Below are 18,208 nucleotides of genomic sequence, written 5' to 3'. Positions count from 1 at the left end.
TACCTCCACAATTCACACATCTTAATCCATCCTAGCTTCAACAATAATCACATATCTTCTTTAATACTTCTCCATTTTTTATGCTTTATTTAAAGTTTATTCTCTTCTAATCCATACAAAATACTCACACAAATCTCAATCCTCGCCATACCTTCGCTTTCTTCAATATCAGACATAATACTGCTCGCCCAATACAAAGGGGTATCTCACCCTCGTTAGCTCTCAAATGATTTCTGCTGAAGATGTAGAGAATTCCGCTGATTGTGGAACGGGGTCCCAAACCCCCTGCATATTTCCGCGGATTATGCCAAAACATTATGGCTGATTGTGCAACGCACATTTCAAGCGCCAATATCTCTACCACATTATATTATCTTTCAGATAAAATTATATATTTTTGCTCAGCATCTTCTCCAGATTTCAACAGCATCATTACTAGCCATTTCCACCCAGTATTCATCATTTAAAAATTCCGGCTGATTGTGCTGCAATGTATGGCATTCCGGCGGATTGCGCGACTGTATCCCTAGGTAATTTTGGTACTGTTCAATACTTTTCTTGTACTCTTCTTTTTTAGTGAAAGTATTTTTTATTATTTGAATTATCAAAGACTCACTTCTCAATAGAGACAGCAATTTTTCATCAATGGACCCTTTAAGACAAGGAAAGTGGAGAAAATTGGTAATGTAATTCAAAAGAATGGCATCATATATAACCTTGAAATGACACGACCCGTCAAAATGATACACATCTTTTGAAAGGCGACACTTGTGACAGATGGCATAATCGGTAAAATATTCGAATGTTGCTAATATCAATACTGGCAAGTTTTTTTGGTCAAAGACTATGAATGGGAGGTCAGTGATACCAACAACAGAGTTTGAGAAAGAGCCAGCTTGGACGATTTCTTTGAAGATGTCAATATCCAGCTTGAAAGTCTTCTCTATCTGGTTGTCGCGTGGAAGAGCAGTTTCCAAATCTGAATGAGTTTCAACCAAATCATTACCCAAGTCGTCATTGAAGTGATCAGGATCATCTGTGAATGAAGCAGAATGGCAAACCTCCATCAACCTGTCATCTGTGAATGAAGCAGAATTGCAAACCTCCATCAACCTGTCATCCTCAATGTTACAACAATTGAGGCATCCCTTATTTTGAGTTCGATAAAAGTCATTTACTTGCCTGGTGATGCAGCTATGATAATCAACCATACCTTCACGGATATGTTTATCTATGCAGTGGATAATTGACCCGCCAGCGCGAAGTCTCCCGCATATCTGAATATAAGTATGGGGCTCAAAATTGCCACATATGATGATCTTATTTAAACGGGGAATATCCACTCCAACACTTAAAATCGTTGAACACACCACAATCTGAGGAAAGTCATTATCAGCCAAACTTTCTGCCAACTGGATTTTTTTTTCGGAATTATCATCACCAGTAATTTTTGCCACAGAAACTAATTTATCTAGCCCTTTTTGTACCAAGTCGCCATAAATCTCATGAACTTGGTTTTTGTACTCACAAAAGATGAGAATCGTTTCTTGGAAAGTTTTGGAAACCCCAAAGATGAGTCTTTGGCAATGAGCCCAGTCCTCCAATTCCACTTTCAACAACACCTTTTTTTCGAGGGGATTTTCAGAAATTGATTCCAATTTCATTGAACTTGAGAAATTCATAATTTTTTCCAACTTTGTTATGATTTGAGGCTCAAATGTTGCTGATACAAATAAGCACTTGTTGAATTTGTCACCAAGATTATATAAGCTACGCTGAAAGCTTCGGAAGCCATCCTCCCTAATTAAAAGGTCAGCCTCATCCACAAACAAATGATTGAGCTTTTTATTAAATATGAACCCGGTCTCAATTAACGTTCTGAACTTTTGATTCTTTAATAGTTCAAATGACCCGACGATATTTAATACACCGTGAATATTATTGATTGGATCCTCCATTAAGCGGTTCCACGTTATGGATTTTTTAAACCTTTTATTTAGATAGCCCACCAACATCACATATGGCGCTAATACAAAGTTTACACATCCATGCTTGTTGATGTTATGGACTAGATTGACGATTGTAGTTTTTCCAAAACCACAAGAGGCTGTTAAGAAAACCGCTTGTTTGTTGGTATTTGCAATGTCCAAGGTATACATTGCTTGCTGGGCGGACCTGAACTCGAAGCTGGCTCCATATAATTGTTTTCCACTTGCCAACAACTCAGTACTGGAGATGTATTTTTGTCGTTCTTCAGCCTCGGGTTGGTTATTTTGAATTGCGATTGGCGTGCCAATAAAATCTAACCATTTTTTTGATAACAGTTTTTGGACGTCAAAAGAGGAAACTTCATTCAATGCCCTTCTTCCTTCAGGCCCCATGATTCTTTGCCCATAAACATTGTTACCTGTGGTATTGGAATGATCGGCAGCAATATTGACAGCATCAATAAGTCGAGCCATTGCAGCATTTTCAGGATTATTCATGAAGCAAATAAATGCTTGGCGCCCAACACGGATTCCAAAGGGAAAGATGTTTTGAAATATATTGTTAAAACTTTGCTTGGTGATGAAATTGGTACCGGTGGTGAAAATACAGGTGGATAATAAGTTTGAAGCAGCAATCTCAATGATTTCGCCATTTTCATCATCAACAGAAATATCAGCAAAAATGTTTGAATCAGGCAAGGGCAATCCCTTTTCGTCCAACTCGTCAGTTTCAGGGTATAGTTTGAGTATCTCAATAAACACCGGCCGTAATAGAAGTAACCAAATTGTTAGTTTTGTAGTGGTTTGGCTCAAGTACCTCATCTTGGCAGAACGAACTCTTTTCTTGGAGTAGTTAGCAACCAAGAAAATTGTTTGTTCAACGATGTCCCAATTGAGACAGATATCTTCAGCGGCAAACTTGGAGACTTGGACCTCAGGGAATCTGAAACTTCCAGCCTCCAAGAAGAACAAGTTCAACAACAACGACGACAAAAAAATGAATGTTTCCTTGATTGATTTCAAAATATGATTTGGAAGATTTTCTTTTAAGCCAAACCTCAAGTCATCGGGAATTTCCTCTCCAACCAAATTCAAAAAGGAGTGGGAGATTTTATTTTCCTTGGAGAGTTTGACAAAGCTATCAAAAATTCTGTCAATGTTGGTATCCCCCGTGACAAACTCTTGCATTCTGCCCGCCTCTGCAAAAAAATCGGTGCACAATTTTTTATGGCCTTCAGACAACTGTTGCTGCGTTATGGTGATGCCATCGACGACCACGGTAGTTGAGTCCAATAAAATACAATCAAATACCCTTTTCGTGCCCTTTTCTTTTACTAATAGGGTGTACAATACTGTCAACCAAATAAAATTGGAGCCTTGGATCGGAAAATTGCCAATGTACTTTATTGTTGACTCCACATCGCGGTTGACATAAGCGAACCGGATAATGTGTTTGAGGACATCAAGACGCCTCAAGATGGTTTCATTAGACTCAAACCTTTTGATGGTGGTATCGGAGATATCAGATGTTTTCTTGGTAATCATCAAAACCACCAACTTGTTGAGCAATGAGTGGTAAGCTTCAGTTTCAATCAATGAAAAAATAAATTTGGCGAGAACTTCAAATCTGGTTTCTACATCTTGTGCATCATTCAACTGCTTTTTTGGGTCCAACGTGGAGGTCGGGTCATCTTCCGTATATTCGAATTGCGCCATATACTTGAAAATGGGATAGATATGTTGGAAAACGGCTGCATAGGCATGGACAGTGTTTGGGTCAAGAATTTTGTAGAAATTTTCAAAGCCCAAGCCAAAGGACGAAGCAATGATGATAGGAGGGTTGGTTTGTGTTTTTTGGTAGCCAAAAATGAATAATTCCGATGCTTCTTCCTTGATGTCGTGGGATTGAAGCTGGATTAATAAGTGCTTATCATTTTGAGACACCACGGGATCTCCTAAGTACAGTTTCAAAGCTGTGTTGGACTTAACAAACTGGATATCCTTGGAGGATCCCATGATATCGTAAGCCATGCTAGAGTCACTTTTCTTGCGATGAATCAAGTAATAGTTCTTGTTACCAGCTAATTTGATAATGGTGGCTTGGTGCTTGGAGGAGCCGCTAAATTTACGGCTCTTGGTTTGGTAACGGCCATCTCTACTTTTTTTGATGAACACTTCTGTCATTGTGATATGTGGGATGAGCTCAGAAAGATCGTAGAAGCTAACATTTGTGGTACTGAAAGTGGAATGGATATCTTTAAGATCGCATGCTGAAAGATTCTTCTTCAGAGCTTGGCCAAGCTTGGTAATGATTTTGGAACTTGTGGATATGATTCTTCGTTCATTTTTATCTATAATAAATCCGTCCAGGACAGATATTCTATCTGAAACTTGTATCATTTAGGATTGTGGTTACTGTGGGTAGTGACTAAATGTTTTTTTTTTTTTTTTTTTTTTTTATTTACCATAAAATGCAGGTCCATATTTGTACTGCCGCTGAAAAAATTATTTATCACAAATACTTAACAAAAATAGATTATATTTTTCTAACACGCCTTCAAAATTTATAGTTTTATATGATTTTAAATTGATTTTTCTTTTAATTAAATTAGTACATTCATGAGCTTTTACAATCACATCTCCATACTCTATATTATAATTTTCAAATGACAATCCCACTTTTTTCATTGGGACCTCTTAATCATGCTAAATTTCTCCTGATTTCCCAATAGGGTCCCAAACCCCCTGCGAATTTCTCCGAACTGTGCCAATCAATTTCTCCTGTTGGTGCAACGCAAATTTCAAACGCCAATATCTCTACCACATTATATTATCTTTCAGATAAAATTATATATTTTTGCTCAGCATTCTCTCCAGATTCCAACATCATCTTTACTAGCCATTTCCACCAAATATTCATCATTTAAAAATGTCTCCTGGTTGTGCTGCAATGTATAGCATTTCTCCAGATTGCGCGTCTGTATCCCTAGGTAAGTATAAATTAACACTTTTTTTGAATTTTCGAAACTTTTTATACTTTTTTCGAGCTCTGTTATATATTTTTGCTCAGCATCTTCTCCAGATTTCAACAGCATCATTACTAGCCATTTCCACCAAATATTCTTCATTTAAAAATTCCGGCTGATTGTGCTGCAATGTATGGCATTCCGGCGGATTGCGCGACTGTATCCCTAGGTAAATTCCATATTATCTTCATTTTTCTATCACATTATACTTTCCATCTGATATTTTAGAATCAAATCTATAATACAATCTCTCAAATATTTCATAACTGATCTTACTTTTTTCATAAATCTTTTTTTTTCTAAATTACATAGACATTCACCTCCCATCTCTCAACCATACACCCATACAAGATCCCCGACCTTCACCAAAACTTTACCATCCCTATTTTTCCGCCACATTTTATTCTCAATCATAACTATTATCATCAAACCTATATTAAACACACCCTACTATTTCATAACTCATCCTACTTTTTTCATAACCTTTTTTTTTCTTACAAAATATAGGATCATCTCATACATACACCCAACCCCGACCATCAAAACTATCATCTTCAATTTTTCCTACAATTTCCTACGATTTTCTCCATTTTTTTGAGCCAATCAATTCCAGATCTCCTAAATATATTGATGATATACTTACTTTTTTTCCTTATCTTCTCTTTCCCAAAATAATTCTCATTACATTCAAACTTTCATCACCATATTATCATACAAACCACCGCAATTCTCCGCAATTCTCCGCAATTCTCTGCAATTCTCCGCCAACTGACCTCTCTGATTTTCAATATAGATACCCTAATCAATCATCCTATCCTCATAATATATCAAATCACCTCCACTTTCTCTTCACTCATCTTTTATTTTTTAATTACCACACAAATCATCCAGCTCAGGCCCCGCTCAGCCCGCTGCTCTGGTACATTTCCACCACGGAACGGGTCCCGCACCCCGCTTTGCCCATTTTCAATATCCAAGATATCCCAAATATAAATACTTAAAAAAAATACTATTTTTCTCTACTCCACATTCCACTTCTCAGATCCCAAATATCCCCACTTTAAGTGCCCATAATCGCCATTGCGCTCTCGCTGCTAGCCCATTGCGCTCTCGCTGCACTCTGCTAACATCCATTTTTTCGCCCCATACAAACCCGCTGCGCTCTGGCTGCAAAAATGTATGCGATTGCGCTCTGGCTGCCTTTATCTAGCTATATGTTTTATATGATTTTAAATTGATTTTTCTTTTAATTAAATTACTACATTCATGAGCTTTTACAATCACATCTCCATACTCTATATTATAATTTTCAAATGACAATCCCACTTTTTTCATTGGGACCTCTTAATCATGCTAAATTTCTCCTGATTTCCCAATAGGGTCCCAAACCCCCTGCGAATTTCTCCGAACTGTGCCAAAACATTATGGCTGATTGTGCAACGCAAATTTCAAATGCCAATATCTCTACCACATTATATTATTTTTCAGATAAAATTATATATTTTTGCTCAGCATTCTCTCCAGATTCCAACATCATCTTTACTAGCCATTTCCACCAAATATTCATCATTTAAAAATGTCTCCTGGTTGTGCTGCAATGTATAGCATTTCTCCAGATTGCGCGTCTGTATCCCTAGGTGTGTTTTTTGGTAGCCAAAAATGAATAATTCCGATGCTTCTTCCTTGATGTCGTGGGATTGAAGCTGGATTAATAAGTGCTTATCATTTTGAGACACCACGGGATCTCCTAAGTACAGTTTCAAAGCTGTGTTGGACTTAACAAACTGGATATCCTTGGAGGATCCCATGATATCGTAAGCCATGCTAGAGTCACTTTTCTTGCGATGAATCAAGTAATAGTTCTTGTTACCAGCTAATTTGATAATGGTGGCTTGGTGCTTGGAGGAGCCGCTAAATTTACGGCTCTTGGTTTGGTAACGGCCATCTCTACTTTTTTTGATGAACACTTCTGTCATTGTGATATGTGGGATGAGCTCAGAAAGATCGTAGAAGCTAACATTTGTGGTACTGAAAGTGGAATGGATATCTTTAAGATCGCATGCTGAAAGATTCTTCTTCAGAGCTTGGCCAAGCTTGGTAATGATTTTGGAACTTGTGGATATGATTCTTCGTTCATTTTTATCTATAACGAATCCGTCCAGGACCGATATTCTATCTGAAACTTGAATCATTTAGGATTGTGGTTACTGTGGGTAGTGACTAAATGTTTTTTTTTTTTTTTTTTTTTTTATTTACCATAAAATGCAGGTCCATATTTGTACTGCCGCTGAAAAAATTATTTATCACAAATACTTAACAAAAATAGATTATATTTTTCCAACACGCCTTCAAAATTTATAGTTTTATATGATTTTAAATTGATTTTTCTTTTAATTAAATTACTACATTCATGAGCTTTTACAATCACATCTCCATACTCTATATTATAATTTTCAAATGACAATCCCACTTTTTTCATTGGGACCTCTTAATCATGCTAAATTTCTCCTGATTTCGCAATAGGGTCCCAAACCCCCTGCGAATTTCTCCGAACTGTGCCAATCAATTTCTCCTGTTGGTGCAACGCAAATTTCAAACGCCAATATCTCTACCACATTATATTATCTTTCAGATAAAATTATATATTTTTGCTCAGCATTCTCTCCAGATTCCAACATCATCTTTACTAGCCATTTCCACCAAATATTCTTCATTTAAAAATGTCTCCTGGTTGTGCTGCAATGTATAGCATTTCTCCAGATTGCGCGTCTGTATCCCTAGGTAATTACCATTCTACCTATTTTTCCACCACATTTCAACCTCAATATTTCATATTATATTCTTATCCATACCAATTCTTCCACATTTTCAACATATCTCCTTCACTTTTTTCTCAACTCCTTTTTTTCATCAAATACCCCAACATTCAATTCTCACTTATACTCATATATGACCTTCCATCATCAAACATTCGACATCCCCATTTTTCCACCACATTTCAACCTCAATATCTTATTCAACAATCAAAATCATAATAAATATCCCTAAATATTCCACAAACAATCTCACTTTTTTTTTCACTCCCTTTTTTTTCAAAATATCTCATCATTCAATTCATCTTCATACATCTTCTCTAACAAATAATTCCATCATTTCTCAACCACATTTTCACTTCCATCTCCCATTTTTTAATCATATTCATTTTAAAATCTCTCAACTATTTTATAACCAATCTTACTTTTTTTCTTCAATTTTCTTTTTCTAAAATACACACACATTCAATTCATCTTCATACATACATCCCCACCATCATCCAAAATTTGACATCCCCATTTTTCCACAATATTTTGATTTCTCTCACCAACTTTTTAATCTTAATCATATTGAAATCCTTCAAACATTCCATAAACAATCTCACTTTTTTTTTTCACTCTCTTTTTCTTCAAAATAAATCTCCCTCATTTCTCCACAATACATCATCCCCCGACCTTCACACAAATTCAACATACCCTATTTTTATCTCTCAATTATTTCTCAATATTCCATATCATGATCTTATCCACATAAAATGATCTCAATTATTTCATCTACAATCTTACTTTTTCTCTCTCTCTTTTTTTTTCCATTAATATCTACACATCTATTTCTCATACATACAATAATCCCGATCTTCCTCAAAAATTACTCACCTAATTTCTCCGCCACATTTTTATTTCCCTCTCCTATTTTTTAATCTTAATCATATTAACATTTCCCAAATATTTCAAAAACAATCTTTCTTTTTTTCGCTCACTTTTTTTTTCAAAAATACCTGACCCCTTAAATTCACACACATACATGACCCCCGACCATCACCAAAATTCATCCAACCTGATTTCCCACCACATTTTCATTTACATCTCCTACTTAACAATCATATCTATATTACAATTTCCCAAATATTTCATAAACAATCTTCCTTTTTCTCTCTCACTTTTTTTTTTCAAAAATACCTCACCCTTAAATTCACACACATACATGACCCCCGACCATCACCAAAATTCATCTAACCTGATTTCCCTTACACATTTTTATTTTAATCACCTATTTTATGATTATAATCATATTAAAATCTCTCAAATATTCCATAAATAATCCTCCTTTTTTTTTCAATATCTTTTTTCAAAAATATCTAGACCTCTATTTCTTACCTACATTCATCCCCACTCCCATCAAAAATCATCATCATCCTCATTTCTCTCCCACATTTTCTCCTCAATCCAACATTTTACATCTCAATCTATATTAAAATCAATCAATCATCTCATAAACAATCTTACTTTTTCTATTGAATAAAAAATACTCTCAAAATATCATCCCCATAATCTCCTTCTCTACTACACATATCCCATCAAAATTCCATATTATCTTCATTTTTCTATCACATTCTACTTTCCATCTGATATTTTAGAATCAAATCTATAATACAATCTCTCAAATATTTCATAACTGATCTTACTTTTTTCATAAATCTTTTTTTTTCTAAATTACATAGACATTCACCTCCCATCTCTCAACCATACACCCATACAAGATCCCCGACCTTCACCAAAACTTTACCATCCCTATTTTTCCACCACATTTTATTCCCAATCCTAACTATTATCATCAAACCTATATTCAAATCACCCAACTATTTCATAACTGATCCTACTTTTTTCATAACCTTTTTTTATCTTTCAAAATATAGGATCATCTAATACATACACCCAACCCCGACCATCAAAATTATCATCTTCAATTTTTCCTACATTTTCCTACGATTTTCTCCATTTTTTTGACCCAATCAATTCCAGATCTCCTAAATATATTGATGATATACTTACTTTTTTTCCTTATCTTCTATTTCCCAAAATAATTCTCATTACATTCAAACTTTCATCACTTATCACACAAACCACCGCAATTCTCCGCAATTCTCCGCCAACTGACTGCTCTGATTTTCAATATAAATACCCTAATCAATCATCCTATCCTCATAATATATCAAATCACCTCCACTTTCTCTTCACACATCTTTTATTTTTTAATTACCACACAAATCATCCAGCTCAGGCCCCGCTCAGCCCGCTGCTCTGGTACATTTCCACTACGGAGCGGGTCCCGCACCCCTGCTTTTCCCATTTTCAATATCCAAGATATCCCAAATATAAATACTTAACAAAAATAGATTATATTTTTCCAACACGCCTTCAAAATTTATAGTTTTATATGATTTTAAATTGATTTTTCTTTTAATTAAATTACTACATTCATGAGCTTTTACAATCACATCTCCATACTCTATATTATAATTTTCAAATGACAATCCCACTTTTTTCATTGGGACCTCTTAATCATGCTAAATTTCTCCTGATTTCCCAATAGGGTCCCAAACCCCCTGCGAATTTCTCCGAACTGTGCCAATCAATTTCTCCTGTTGGTGCAACGCAAATTTCAAACGCCAATATCTCTACCACATTATATTATCTTTCAGATAAAATTATATATTTTTGCTCAGCATTCTCTCCAGATTCCAACATCATCTTTACTAGCCATTTCCACCAAATATTCATCATTTAAAAATGTCTCCTGGTTGTGCTGCAATGTATAGCATTTCTCCAGATTGCGCGTCTGTATCCCTAGGTGTGCCCATAATCGCCATTGCGCTCTCGCTGCTAGCCCATTGCGCTCTCGCTGCACTCTGCTAACATCCATTTTTTCGCCCCATACAAACCCGCTGCGCTCTGGCTGCAAAAATGTATGCGATTGCGCTCTGGCTGCCTTTATCTAGCTATATGTAAAGGATTCCTCTGCGGTAGTTAACGACGGTTTGAAGTAAGCGATAGCGTTTTGGTACGACCTCCATGTAATGGTTTGGTTGGGTAACATAGTAGTTAAAGTATATTAAAGAAGAATAAAAACTAAAAGGAATAGATGAATTAAGCTTTTTATAGGTGAGAAAAGAAAGTAAGACTTACCTAAAAAGGAACTCAAAGGGAAATAAAAAGGTAGTCGGAGATAAGAAGGTTGTCCGAGATAAGGAATGGAGTTAAATAAAGAAGAGAGAAGAAAAGATAAGAACAATAAAAAGAAAGAAAGAGAAAGAAAAGTAAAAAAGTGTCTAGATCATTACATGGTTTCGATCAATTCACAAACAACCTTAAATAAGAGCAATGACACCGGCTGCCAAAGCGATACCACCACCCAAGAAAGCTCCAGAGGAAATCATGCCAGCACCTCCTTGAAATGAGGATACAGAAACAGAAGAAGAAGAAGAAGAAATATCACTGGAAGATGAGCTAGCTTCTCCGACAGTGGTTGGGTCTTCGGAGGTATTTTTTGCAGAGTTAGTGATTTCAGCAGAAGAAGTTTCGGTTGAGGAAGATTCAGAAGACGTTTCACTAGAGGAAGTGACGGAGATGGTTTCAGAAGAAGTTTCGGTTGAGGAAGATTCAGAAGACGTTTCACTAGAGGAAGTGACGGAGATGCTTTCAGAAGATGCTTCAAAAGAGACACTGCTAGACGTGGCAGCACACAAAGTACCAGTTGGCGTAGTTGGCTCACCACAAGAACCCAATGGGGCTTCCAAGTATGGTGAGTAGTACTCCCACAAACACCAACCACAACTCAAACAACCACTCAAGTTTTCAGCGAAAATTCCAGTAGAACAGTAGCAGTCGGTATCATATGAGCCACCAGAAGAACACCCTTCGGCCGCAGAAATCTATTTGTATGTTAGTAATTGAAAATTAAGTTATGATAATACATAAATAGAGAAACCACATACCATGTTACCACATAACGCGTGACAATTATAAGATGCGGCATCTCTCTTTTCAATGGCAAAGACAGAATCCAAGAGACTATTTGGCATATTCATATTTTGAGCCAAAGCGAACAATTGTTTTTCTGGAGCAGCCACAGCATAGGCTTTGGAAGCAATGGTAGTGAGAACAATAGCAACTCTATGAAACAACATTTTTAATTGATTGGAGATTTTGTTTCAAAGGAATTAATAAATAATTTGCAATGATCAATTTATAACTAATAGCCTGTCTAGATCTACATGAGGAGGATTCGCTATTTTATATTTTACTAGAAAAGAAAAACACAAAAAAACACACCTCCCAAAGCGCTTTCATTTTTTAGCCATTTTTAATATCCACCCCAGTCTCTAAGTTTCGGTATATTTCCATTTTAAGCCTATGTCTGAAGAAAATTCAAAAAAAAAAGGGTAAAAAGCATAATAAACTTTATTGTGTCTGAGAAACAGATTATGGTGAATTGTATGAAATTGATCGTTAGGGAATAGAAAGGTTAGAAGCCGAATTCAGCAAAACTTCTGTTGAACCGTAAGGAATATATTGACTTTCTTGGTGCTCTATTTCCAATCTATTCTAAAATAGGTAGAGCAGACAAATCAATAGAGAATATTAGTAAGTGCGCTTCTATATTACTCATCCTTTATTATGTATTCTACAAGCACATCACTATCTTTTCACCCCGGATGGCATTTCAAACATGTTAAGGTACATGCATATACATATGCAGTTTTTTTTTTTTTTTGCATGGCACATAGTGGGGGTGATAAATAAAATATCTACTAATAATTAGGCTAAAAAGAAAGTCAGTTATCAGATTATCAAAGAAGAGTTAGGAATAAATTAACAAAGAGATAATGAAACTTCGCAACATGGTTACGGCTGAGATCAGAGGAGCCAAAACAAACAAAAAAAGTTCACATATTCGAAAGTTACGGTGGGCCATAGGGGCCATAGATGGAATAGATTAGGCTTTAATTAGGGTGTTTATTGTATGTAGGTTTAACGCATCTATAAATTTGTGAAAATGAAGCAGATTCAGGTTTCTTTTGACAGGTTCCTTATCTTCACATGTGAAATAGAAATTGTTAGAAATCTCTAATATAAGCTTCGTCCCATGTTAATCGACGGATTGAGAGTCTTATATCGTAATTCGACCTACTAATGGTTCTATCGAATGAAATAAAATAAATTGTTGAATTAAGTATAAATACTGTGTAAAAGTTTAAGCGTGACCTCTAAAATAAGAATAATAGAAGATAATGTTGAACTGGTTCGGTTACAGGATGGTCGCTGGCGGAGGATTTAATCATGGTCGACATGCTGAAGACCATATCTTTGAGTTCGTTAAACTTCTCGATAGTGACGAATATAGGGTTGTCGTTGGCTTTATGGTGAGTTGCAATTGGAGCCAACTTGCTAATAGCTTCGTTGAAGGTTGGTATAGTTTCAGGACTCATGATTGGGATACACGGAAAACTAAATGTCGGTTTATAGATATTAATGTAACAATAGTGATAAGTATAAAGTAAATGCAAACGTTTAACAATATATAAACAGGAATTTAGTTGTGAGTCTTGATGATTATATATACATTATAGTGGAAACTATTGATCGTTAAAAGCTACAAAAGTAGTGGAATTATTGTCAGTTCTAATGAAATTTCAATACTAACTGCACTACCTGAGAGTGGTTACACACGACGATTCGAGTCTAAGGATTGATAAGTACGAATAGTCAGCCAATCAGAGTTATCCTGATACTAGAGAAGATTGATCTTCAGAGATTTAAATAATTATATATAGATGCATAATATCGCACCACTGGTAGGAGGAGGAGCTGCGCTTGAGAGGATCCGATTTTGACTGGACCCTAAGCTGGAATAAACGACACACAAACCATTCTATCCAGCCCCCAATCTAACTTGTAACTACTCATAATCATTAATTTCTAACTTCCCGTTGTAAGGTCTGTACTACAGGAAGACTGACATTTTGCTATTTAAAAATCTAAAAATTCATTTATGAAAACATTAATAATGGGAATACAATCATTAATAGAAAACAAAGCTAGCTCAAAAACTTTTTTTCCTTAGAAATCATTGCGGATGAATATCAATGACATATATGTTTGATATATATTTCTAATTATCAACTAATTTAACAAAAACTTTATGGCAAAGATATTTGGGATACTAACAAATTTGGGGAGAAATAAAGTCAGAAAGACTCAAAAAAACAGTATATATCCGGAGAGTCCTTTATTCTTATGTTTTTCTGACATTCTTGTTTCATAATATTAGTCATTTCTGCTGGCCCACAACCTACTACCGCCAAACATTTTTGTGACGATGAAGTAGACTTTTTGATCACAGAATTTGTGCTGCTGGCAATATTACTCTTGATATCAATTCTCAGATATTGGATATCAACCAATCCTGTTTCCTTAATAAACTTCAAAAACTCAGTGGCTTCTTTGGTCTTCTCTATAACCACCTTGGGGTAGGTAATATCGCTTATTTGACTAGTGTTATTTCCATATTCTTTAGATGAATTATCAATTAAAGAATCACAATCTTTTGGAATGTTAATTTCATTATTTGCAGAGGTTATGTGAATAGTAAGACTGAGTTTCCCATTTCGCAAAAAAGGTATTAGCTCGTCAATAATATGCTTATACCATATTATATTAGCCTCTTTTTTCACTGACCATAAAAGGTTGACAACTGGGTTGAGTGGTCTATATCCAAAATCTCCAATAGAGTCTCTTCTTTGAATTTCCCGCAACAAATCACAACAAATCGGGAAAGCAACAGAGCCACCGCTTCCGGCACACATGAATAATACTGAATCGAATGTAATTAGCTTTTGGAAATTTGCCCCGTATGGACCTTGTATACTAGCTTGGAAGGTAATAGAATTTTCTTCAAATTCAAAATGTTTATTTGCGGAGGATTTTCCTAATTTTAAAAGCCCTTTTATATTATTATATATCGGAGTGACTGAAGGGATGATTTTCGCTTCCACCAGGAGCTTCAAATTTTGAATCTTTGTTGTCTTTGGAGAATGTTTCAGTGAACCATCTTCTGGTACAATAGCTTTTTTGAGAAGCTTTCTTGTAAACCCTTTTTTCTTTCTAATCAAGAGTTTTATTTTACCTGAAGAAGGCAATGAGCAGATTGTGAATGGATGCCATTGACCTAAGCTAATTGAATTTATATTGAGCATAATGTATTGACCAGCTTTCCAGGTGCCAAATTGAGGAATGATGTAAGACCACCAAGCCTCGCATTCTCTCTCCTTTGTTATATGCATTGGAATAGTGACCATGACTGTTTCCTCATCAAATACCTCAACTTTAGATATCATCATGGATGGGGATTTTGCTTTCTGAATCATTCCTAATACCATGCTAACTATTTTGTCTAAGACCAATAAATGCACCGAAATAATGGCACCCAATCTACTGGAACTGTTGTGGAAAATCAAAAATAACATCATCAATGCAGAAAGCACCCTATGTTGAATCAAAAAAAATTCAAAAGATAGTTTTCTGATAAATCTAAATGAAGCCCAAGTTAATAATGAGCATGAGGCATAGGAAATCATTCCGAAGTATTGAGGCGGGATATAGATCATGATTGTGATACCCATGTCAAGCCAATATGAAGCACAAAGATAAAGGTGCATTGTAGCCAACAACCAACAGGTCCTACCGACCCAAATGTGGAATCTAATTAATCTTTCAGGCTGCACAGCAGTAATGGAAGAAAGAAAATCGTTCTTGACTAAAAATAGGAACAAAGATGTTGTTTGGCCGGTCGCCAATTTCCCCAATCTTTTGCCAATCACATAATGGCGAGGAATGTAAGTAATGTCTGCAGTTTGTGCAAATGAGAATATGACCAACAACAAAAAATAAATCCAGTATCCTAAGTGCAAGGATGGCTGAATATAAATATTTTTTATATTCTTCCTCCACGGAGTTGGAATAGCGATACTAGAACCCAAGAACTTCAGGAATTTAAGGAATTTGAAATATCCCTTGTTGGTGAGACCATTATTATCCCTTTTGTTTCTCAAGTAATATGGTATCCAATGAATTATAATACCATGAAAGATTAATATTATAAAAGGAATAGCAAAGCTCAACCATTCAAATTTAGAATTTCTCTTTTGCTCAACATAGTACTGCTCTTTATATGGAATGGTCATTTTGAATGTTTTTCTGAATGCTTTTTTTTTTTTCCTTTTTTTTTTTTTAGCTGTTCCCATATTTTGAAGATTGAAATACATGGGACAAAATTCATATAATATATTCTCTCATACTGAGAGGCAGTGACTGAGAAATTAAAAAAAAAAGAAAATTTTAAATCTTAAATTTTCTTTTATTGAATTGTGGGTGCTATGCATCTTTAAGTTCTAATGCATCGATCTATAGCATGCATTTGCAGATCTATGTATATTATAAGATTAACTGTCTAATTTCTGTTAAAGCACACCCTCGGGTGTATTAATTTTACTGTTATTCATTAACTATTCGTAGTTCTCTTTGAAAGATTATTTATATAATATTGGGTTAAAATTTCGGTAGAATCAATATATTATTTTCAATCCCGTATTTTCGTTCAATATTTATTATTATTAACGATTTCAGGATCCATAACAAAACAAAAAATACACAGATTATTTAAATATGCTCTCCCTATTTCTCATTACTATAATTTTGACGCTTGTCAGTGCTGACAATTGGTCCACTTATCCACTGATTTCGAAAACGGCTTCCATTAACGGTTTTGCTGACCCAATTTACTCAAACTTACCGGATTGCGCCAAAGAGTGTGTAAAATTTGATACAGACAACACTCCATGTCCTTACTGGGATACAGGATGTTTCTGCGTTATGCCTCAATGGTCAGGTGAAGTTGCTGATTGCTTTGCTTCAAAATGTTCAGGTAGTGATGTTGTGTCTGCTACTTCATTGGCTATTTCCTTGTGTAACTCTGCTGGTGCGAAAACTTGGATGATACCAGCATCTGCCTCCACTCAAATATTATTGGCTAAAGGTACTGCTAATGCTGCTATAACTGCTGATATCACTAGCAGTTCTTCAGCCAGTACTATCCCCAGCACTATCCCCAGCACTATCACCAATACTTATGAGGCTTCATCCACTATATCATCTGCCTTAAGCCACAACTCTTCAACTATTAGTTCTGCTGTGTTGGCTTCTGCTTCTGATTCCACCAGTACGAATAGTAAACCTACAGAAAATAACGGTGCTTCATCAGGGTTTACTAGCACTCCTTGTGTTTTGGGCTATCTCCTCTTGATTTTTATTTCATATCTTTGTTAATTATTAATCATCATCATACCCCCTTTCTTTTTTTTAATACAGTTTTATTTTTGCTTAATATCGTTTTCCCTTTTCCTGAAAAAATCTCTGTATTTTCTTATTATTTGATACTTATGAAAAAAAGTATTTTACCTTTATTTTCTATAAAATAATTTTATGCTTTGCCACTTTTGCAAGTGCATGATAATATTGAGTGATCACCAACAAAAAGGCAAGAATGTATGCATGGTAAAAAATGACATAATAAGTACGCACTCTATATATATATTGTATGCACCCATCACTAAGACAACATGGAATGATTCTCTTCCTTAAAAGACTTTCAGAGAATCTTTCTGAATTTTAGAAAGTAACAGAAAGTCCCGGAAGGAATATTAATGATCGACTACATTATACAAAAGTCCATTGATAGTTCCAGTTACTAGAGATTTTTTACCGTTAGATCACAAGATCTGACTGGAAAGAATTAGTTTCATATATCTTAAACTTCTGAAAAACAAGTTATTATATTCCGAAAGGTCCTGGATTTATTGAAGTCGAGAAATTATAGGCTGTAACATACGAAGAGCCTAGTTGAGTTACATCATTAGAATAGTATGCAGATGCTGGAAAAGAAAGGACTAAATTACTTAGAGCATTCCAGAATTGCTCTGCAGCGGTGGAAGGATTAGATGAAGTATACATTACGAAGTTAGTGAATAGTTTGAGTCAGCCAGTTGGTTGATTTATCAGTTAATCTACTTCTTTTAGAAGAGTTAATATTCATATTTCCGATCAAATTAAGTTAAGATCCTTCAATCTTCTTATATAATAAATTCTTCCTTTGATGAAGAATAAAAGGCCTTTTTATATCTCAGGAGAACCCAAATATAATAATATTCAAATACAGGTGAGAGACCCATTAGAGCTCAGAGCATCAAAAATAACTAAGCACTGTATCATTCGTCAATGAGCAGTAATCTCAAACTAAAAAGCCACCGTGGTGGTACACTCTAAC

The 18,208-nt window shown here is 35.3% G+C and overlaps 5 protein-coding genes across 5 annotated transcripts; 1 reads left to right on the top strand and 4 right to left on the bottom strand. All coding sequences in view use genetic code 12, as the record gives it.

Annotated features, from left to right (window-relative positions):
- Positions 1-642: 642 nt before the first annotated feature.
- DASC09_008740 (Y' element ATP-dependent helicase) lies at positions 643-4,388 on the bottom strand (the record flags this gene model as incomplete). Its single annotated transcript, XM_064994477.1, has 2 exons — positions 643-652; positions 730-4,388. 2 exons carry the CDS (start codon positions 4,386-4,388, stop codon positions 643-645), a joined length of 3,669 nt encoding a protein of 1,222 aa, XP_064850549.1.
- Positions 4,389-6,522: 2,134 nt separating this feature from the next.
- Positions 6,523-7,206, bottom strand: DASC09_008730 (uncharacterized protein; the record flags this gene model as incomplete). Its single annotated transcript, XM_064994476.1, has 1 exon — positions 6,523-7,206. One exon carries the CDS (start codon positions 7,204-7,206, stop codon positions 6,523-6,525), a length of 684 nt encoding a protein of 227 aa, XP_064850548.1.
- Positions 7,207-11,195: 3,989 nt separating this feature from the next.
- On the bottom strand, positions 11,196-12,014 carry DASC09_008720 (uncharacterized protein; the record flags this gene model as incomplete). Its single annotated transcript, XM_064994475.1, has 2 exons — positions 11,196-11,759; positions 11,823-12,014. 2 exons carry the CDS (start codon positions 12,012-12,014, stop codon positions 11,196-11,198), a joined length of 756 nt encoding a protein of 251 aa, XP_064850547.1.
- Positions 12,015-14,075: 2,061 nt separating this feature from the next.
- Positions 14,076-16,070, bottom strand: DASC09_008710 (ferric reductase family protein; the record flags this gene model as incomplete). The annotated part of the gene is made up of 1 exon (XM_064994474.1): positions 14,076-16,070. One exon carries the CDS (start codon positions 16,068-16,070, stop codon positions 14,076-14,078), a length of 1,995 nt encoding a protein of 664 aa, XP_064850546.1.
- Positions 16,071-16,551: 481 nt separating this feature from the next.
- Positions 16,552-17,211, top strand: DASC09_008700 (CFEM domain-containing protein; the record flags this gene model as incomplete). Its single annotated transcript, XM_064994473.1, has 1 exon — positions 16,552-17,211. One exon carries the CDS (start codon positions 16,552-16,554, stop codon positions 17,209-17,211), a length of 660 nt encoding a protein of 219 aa, XP_064850545.1.
- Between the last annotated feature and the right edge of the window lie 997 nt (positions 17,212-18,208).

This window comes from Saccharomycopsis crataegensis (genome assembly GCF_037102585.1).
Source record: "Saccharomycopsis crataegensis DNA, jcf7180000000072, whole genome shotgun sequence".
In the NCBI taxonomy this organism is placed as follows: Eukaryota; Fungi; Ascomycota; class Saccharomycetes; order Ascoideales; family Saccharomycopsidaceae; genus Saccharomycopsis; species Saccharomycopsis crataegensis.
The sequence above is the reverse complement of the archived record's forward strand: the minus strand, read 5'-3'. Positions and strand labels throughout refer to the sequence as shown.